Source organism: Sorghum bicolor, chromosome 8 (assembly GCF_000003195.3).
Source record: "Sorghum bicolor cultivar BTx623 chromosome 8, Sorghum_bicolor_NCBIv3, whole genome shotgun sequence".
Lineage (NCBI taxonomy): Eukaryota > Viridiplantae > Streptophyta > Magnoliopsida > Poales > Poaceae > Sorghum > Sorghum bicolor.
In genome coordinates, this window is record NC_012877.2 from 50,205,388 (window position 1) to 50,212,226 (window position 6,839).

The 6,839-nt window shown below is 38.4% G+C and overlaps 1 protein-coding gene across 2 annotated transcripts in view; it reads right to left on the minus strand.

The window, feature by feature from the left end:
• The window catches only part of LOC110429729 (isoflavone reductase homolog), a 5,334-nt gene continuing 3,163 nt past the window's right edge, over nt 4,669-6,839 (minus strand). Inside the window, exons 2-4 of one of the 2 annotated variants that reach the window (XM_021446175.1) lie at nt 5,929-6,169; nt 5,366-5,569; nt 4,669-5,017 (exon numbers count right to left, since the gene is read on the minus strand). In XM_021446175.1, coding sequence (XP_021301850.1) covers nt 4,845-5,017; nt 5,366-5,569; nt 5,929-6,169 — 618 coding nt within the window. In that variant the 3' untranslated portion in view covers nt 4,669-4,844. The remainder of the gene's footprint in view (nt 5,018-5,365; nt 5,570-5,928; nt 6,170-6,839) is intronic. The other variant, XM_021446176.1, reaches the window with a different exon arrangement.

The window sequence follows — 6,839 nt, forward strand, 5'->3', positions numbered from 1 at the left end:
AGCTTAGATGTCCCTTTGTTCTACAATTGTAGCAAATGCGGCCTTTGTTGCTGCAGTCCTTGTTTTGTTTGTTGTGACACTCATATATCATGTGTCCAACCTCATTGTATGCATAACATCTTCTTGTTGCAACTTGAGCCTTGTTTCTTATCTTCTTGAAATATTTGCAAGTATTGCTCAAGTGGCTTACTTTGTTGCACTTGATGCTAGCTTTAGGTTCATCCATCTTGAGTTGGTTTGCCAACTTGCTAGATGCCTTTTTCTTGGCCACCTCACACTTGTCGGCCCAACTCTTGTTTGGACACATATCTCACATGTGCCCATATGCCCCGCAACCATACCATAACCTTTTACCATGTTTCTTGCTCTTGGTTGGCATTGCTTTGCTTGTGATGTGGATAGTTTGTTGGATGTTGGAGGAAGCAAGATTTGAACACTTCGCAAGCTTCTTCACCTTGTTTTCATGGTTATCTTGAGAAGGTTGTGCTTTCTCCTTACCCTTCAACCTAATCACATCTTTCTTCAATTTTTCTACTTCTTCTTTGAGCCTAATGTTTTCCATAGGATCATGCTCAATCAAAGATTGGCTAGCTTGAGAAGCACACTCAATAGCACAAGAAATATTTAATTTATAGGGAGTGCTAGTGAGTGGGTGAGTGTGAGGTTGAGAGGATTTTACCACTGTAATGACAATCTCATGTGCTATCTCAAGCATAGCATGTGAATCTACTAGGCTTTCATGTGAACATTTGAGTTGCTCATGCACCACTTGAAGAGTGTTGAAGTTGCATGAAATCTTGTTGAGCCTTTTCTTGAGCTCAAAGTTTTCCCTTTCTAGTTGACCAAGACTAGAAAGAGCATTAGTAACAAAATCATGCTCAATTGACAATTTTTCATACCTCTCATTCATTTCCTTTAGCTCTTCAAGCTTGGATATGAGGGACTTGTCTTGATCATGAAATTTTTGCTCTTGTTCCTCAATCTTCTCTTCTAGATCATTTTTCTCATTTGCTAGCTTCATGAACATGAGCTTTTCCTTGCCGCTAAGATGATCAAGCATGTGACTATCTTTGTTGTCACTTTCTCTTTGATTATCCTCTTGAGCCTTTTCTTGCTTGGTTGCTTTCTTCTTCTTCTTGCTCTTCTTGGCCATGAGACACAACTGATGAAAGTCATGGGATACTATTGTTGACTCATCACTTGATCTCCACTGAGGTGCTTTATTGCTGCATTGATCTGCTTGTTGTCCTGCTGCCACAGCCATACCGGACACGTCTGGTATCATACCGAACATGTCCGGCATGTGCTGCACTGTCAGCACAGTAGCATTTGCCTTGATCAGCTTTGGCTCTGCACTCTTGAGGTTGCTGAATGTTTCTTGATTATAGTGAAGTATAGTGGACATATTATCCTTTGTCTTCCACACATAGCACTCATTGTCATTGGGTTTTCCATATAACTCAAACAATTTGACCCAAATGACATGAGCACTTGATGGAGGAGTTTGTCCATTGTAAATTGCTTCATCCTGAACCTCTACACTCAATGTACTCAAAATGACATTAGCAGCTAGGGCATTGAGGTGCACGTATATCTCTTCCTCTTTTGGAATATTCTTATAGCTAAACCAATCAACTATGGAATGAGATAGACTTGCCTCCACAATCTGCTCTACAAGTGGACTGATAGTCCGAAAAGTATTGAGTACATGAATTGACCAAGATAGAAAGTTCGAACCATCAATTTGGAGATGTATGGGATCCTTGTCACTAGGCGTCGACATCCTTTTCTCACAAGCGGTGAAGCTCGATCATGAGACCTTGCTCTGATACCAATTGAAAGGACCAATGATACGCCTAGAGGGCGGGTGAATAGGTGTTTCTCGGAATTTACAACTTAAAACACGAAAACGATTAGAAGTGGAGTTTTTCACGCAAATGAAAAACTCCACACAATGATAATCAGAGAAACAGTTGTAAACAATATAGAATAAGTCTAACACCTGCACCACAGAGATTAGATCACAGGTATTCTTGACGACTCGCAAATACCGGACGCGTCCGGTAGCAACACGGACACGTCCGAGATACATGAGCACACAACACCTAGCTGTTTCTGTTCTCCAGCTTCTCCTAAACCTACACACAACTTATTTGATCGTGTATAAATATAAAACACCATGCAAAAAGGTATCCAACACAGATAATATAATTTATATATATTGTGTTGTGCTGGCCCAAAGCGGACACGTCTGACTAGATTCCGGATGCGTCCGAAATTCATGAGTAGAGGATTTCCAATCCTTGTGCCGTGAAACTTCTTCCTCTACCTGCAGGAACCTCAATCGTAGTATATATGATACTAGAACCCTACGGAGTAGCTCACACAATAGATAAGGCACAAATTTCAAGTGTAATGCAAAGGGAGACACAAAATTTGTTTTACCAAAGTTCAGTCTCTGTCGAGACCTAATCTCCATTGAGGGGGCTACGGGTAAGGCACTCGATGACCTAGAGGCTACCACTAAGGTCACTCTAGCTCAAAGGTCCTCCCTAGAGGATACCACAAAGGTAACTCTAGCCAGAGTCTCTTTCAACTCCAAATCCTCCTTCCACTAGGTGATTTCTTCCCTTGTGGAGGCTAAATCTGACCTGCACAAACAATCTGAGGCAACCACAAACACTTGAGTGCTCTCCGGTGATGCCTAACCGTCTAGGACCGAAGAGTCCAAGAGTAACAAATGCAAATCACAAAATAGACAATATGCTCAAGTGCTCAAGTGGTGGCTTGCTCTCAAATCCGAAAATCTTTCAACCCACAAGTTGGATTTGTCAATATAGAACAAACACACACAAATAGAGGGTTGGGAAGAGTTAGCAAAGCTTAGCAATGTGTCTCAAAACCAGTAGAATCAGTAACCCCAAAAGAATAGGGCTGAGGGGTATGTAAAGAGAGTTTTGAAAACTAGTCGTTAACTAGCTGTTGGCCATACCGAACGCGTATGGTCGAGGCCAAAAGGCTTCACCACTGTTAGCCTGCTACACCCTACCATGGAGAATCCTACGTTGGAACTCGCGACGAACGTCGGAACTTCCGACGTGTGAGCACTGCTGACATGCGCCGAAAGTGCTGACGCGCGCCGGAACAGCTCCTTAGTCAGCACACCTTAGAAAGTCAGTATGCACAATAGTACCCATACCGGATGCGTCCAGTATCATACCAGACACCTCCGGTATGCACGGCCTGTGCACATTGAGATCAGCTCTCAGGTTAGTTTCTCTATGACCTCACATGGGTTGACTTGAGCACTAGCGAGTATTAATCTATGATCATGATGCATCCCTCTTAATAGTACGGCTTTCCTGTCAACTCAAGATCAAAAGATAAATCAAATTGAAACCACTTGAGAAGCTTCCATCAAACCAAAGCCTTTCTTTCAATTCTTGATAAGCTGAGGATGTCATCATGTCAAACTTGTTTTCATCTTGAGCATAGCCATCTTGAGCACATGACTTGGTTCCATTCAATTGATAGGTTTTACTCCAAATGTACCAAGTTATTTCCATTAACTACTTCAATAGTAGATTTGATCCTCCACATCAACATGACCCTTAGAGCTTGATTAGTACCTCAACTAAATGCAAGTAATTCCTTCTTCACCCTAGCTAGTTTTTTCGGCCGTCAAGCCGTCGCTTGCCCTTCACCCTTGCTTAGTACCTCGAAGCCTTTCCTTGGTATCTTCACCATCTCAAGTCTTCAAGTCATATGTTGCTTTGAATCATCCAATCAATTTTATACTTTTCTTTTTTTTTTGCTTTCATATAAGTGATAGCGATCTTCACAATAAACAAGCCTTTTTAATAAGTCCATTTGCATTGTTGTTTTTGGGCTTGAAGTATATTGCTTCATACAACAATACATAATTTTGGCTTTTGTAAACTTGTATCAAAATACCTATGAGATAGCTTTTCCCTATTTCACACTTAGAAAGATCATTAGTGTTTTAATCGCGGTTGTCATTTAATCAACCAAAACACATTAAGTGGCTTAATGCACTTACAACCTTCAATTTTGGTTTTAATAGCTCAAGTAGGGGCCCTATTAGAGTTGTTCTTAGTAGTATAATTGGAACCTATGATGCAATCTCATTTTTGCCGTAGAGATACCAACACTTAGCAAAACTATAATACACATTCAGATAGAAATCTTGAATTGGTTTTGATGAGTAGAAAATAGAGGCCATGTAGTTTTTAAGAAGCCTAGTTCAAAACCCTGTCTCTTAGGCATACTGGTCTCATCACTTAGTTTCACCACCTTCATTATTAAGGTGGATTAGAACAACAAATGAAGTTTCTAGAGTTCATAACACTACCCTAGGTTAGTCCTTTTACATGAAGCGGTGACCAAATTATAACCGGGTTAATGGGACTGTATGGTCTGCTGTACAATGGATGTAAGTGATTTAGACTATGGCATAGTACAAAGGCCAAACATGTTCAAAGTCTAGAGATAATATGGACCATTTGGAACCTGTGGCATTACAACGAATAAATAATTCTAACACATGGTGTTGAGCGATTCTAATATGCTAAGACAGAGGTAACAATTTTTTTCGATACAAATCAGGCAAAAGAGCAGCCAATTATGTTAAAAATGAAGAATCTAGACTGAGTAATACAACAAAGCAACAATAACCCGAAAAGATCACATACAACAAGTGATTCACTCACAGAAGCCAACAATGAGTTTACTTTTGCAGTTACAGATATGTTTTCATGTACTCGTCCATGCAACTAAAGGTCACATACAACAACTGTTTAGTTCAGACAAGTTTACTTTAGTAGTTATACATATCTTTTCATATACTCGTCCATGCGGGTATACTGAACCTCTGGGTACAATAGAGTACCCTCTGCTCCATCATCACCAATTTCAAAGTTTGTCAAGCAACCTTCATAGAAAATGTGGTAATAGTGTCCCACTCCAACTTGATTGGCGAAGTCAGTATCTGCACATCCTTGGAAAGTCATAATTTGTGTTCAACAGGGAAATGTGTAACGACAATTTTCATGGACACTAAATTTTTTTAGAAAATACGAATGATATTTTTTACATGTGGTAGTGTAGTACACTCCAGACATCAGCCTTTAATGTCGAAAGTAGGACGATACCATTTTTTGGTCTATTATGTGTACAGCTATAAGTGGAAATCACATCTGTTCACCCTAAACAATACTTATGTGAACCATCTACCAATTATGGTGCAACTAATAATTACACAAACAAGAAAGAATCAAAATCTTATGCATTGAATTTTTCAAAACTATGCATTGTGCTTAATTAGGCAAACAATTTTTGTAGTTACCTTTCATTGAAGCCAAGAATTCATCCGCAGGAATGTGGATTTTCTCCAGAACATTTCCAGAAAGGTTTTCCCATGTTGAGATAACATCATTTTGAGTCAAGATGTTTTCTGGTGGTCTCAGGTATATTGTCTTGTTCAATGTGCGAGGATCATCAACAGACTTCATTGTATATGTTGCAACATCGTCTTCATCACAAAATATAACTTCACGGTACATATATTTGTCATAATTACGTAGTTAGAACCATGTTATTACTACAAGTTTTATAAATCTCCGTGTAAATATATCCATTTTGTATATGGTACACTTTACAAGACATGTTCAATAATTTACGTTCAGATAAAATGGGAACAATCAGGTATATATAGTATCCTCATGTTATACTTATTTTGATTAATTTAATGGAAACATGACATGTTATACATGTGTACAGTCCAAAAGGCTAATATATATTTGTGATCAACTAAACAAACATTACAATGAAAATGGATCTCGATGTCAAATTCAATACAAAAGTAATGATAGACGGAGGAGAGGAACAAGTAGTGTATGATGTTTTTACCTTTGACATTGCCGTCTCCATATACATGAACTTTCTCTTTGGGTGGCAAAAGGGTACGCATTTGACATAGGTTTGGGCAAAAGTAAGCAGCAAAGCAATTGGCAGAAACATAGGTGTGGGGAATGTTGGCCTCTTCTATTGCCCGTCTTAGGTCCATCTTTTCTTCAAATGTAACCCTTCCTGGTTCAAGAGCATGCGTCATCTTGGATGGATCCATGCCGAATTCTGATGGTATAAAACGCTGCATCCAAAATTACATGATTATATTTAGACTTAGAGCGCACCTCTGCATCTTTCGTTGTTTTATACATTGAACTATAAATATGAGAGTCAGTACATGTTAAAGAGCATTTTTATATTGTTGTTTGCAATAGTTTTCTTTCTTCGTAGTGCAGGTTGGGAGGGGTTAACAAAAACACAAATGCCTGCCTCTGCTTCTTGTTGGTGCAACTTATTTTGTTGTCGCTATGACATGGGTTTGTAAGCAACAGTTTGAAGATCGATGAGACACTCAAAACCATTTCGGATCTATAAACAAGTATCGTGTAATATGTTTGACACCAAAAAAATGCACATCTTGTATTTCTAGAAGTCAACTAATTTCAACTCTAACTAGATTTACAGAAAATGTTATGTTATTGACATTTGTATCTCTAAATAGATTTACTAAAAAATAACATGATTAATCTAATAATCCTTATTTGGTATTTAAAACATTCTTACATTTATATATATTTGATTAAATTAGAAATTATTGACTCCTCAATATACGAGACGTGAATTTATCTTGCAGTAGAATGATATATTTGTTTGGTTCTTATTCTATACACTCCAGTTTTAAAAGGAAAATGTACGTTTCCTTAATATATATATATATATATATATATATGGACAGTACACGGGGACTAGGA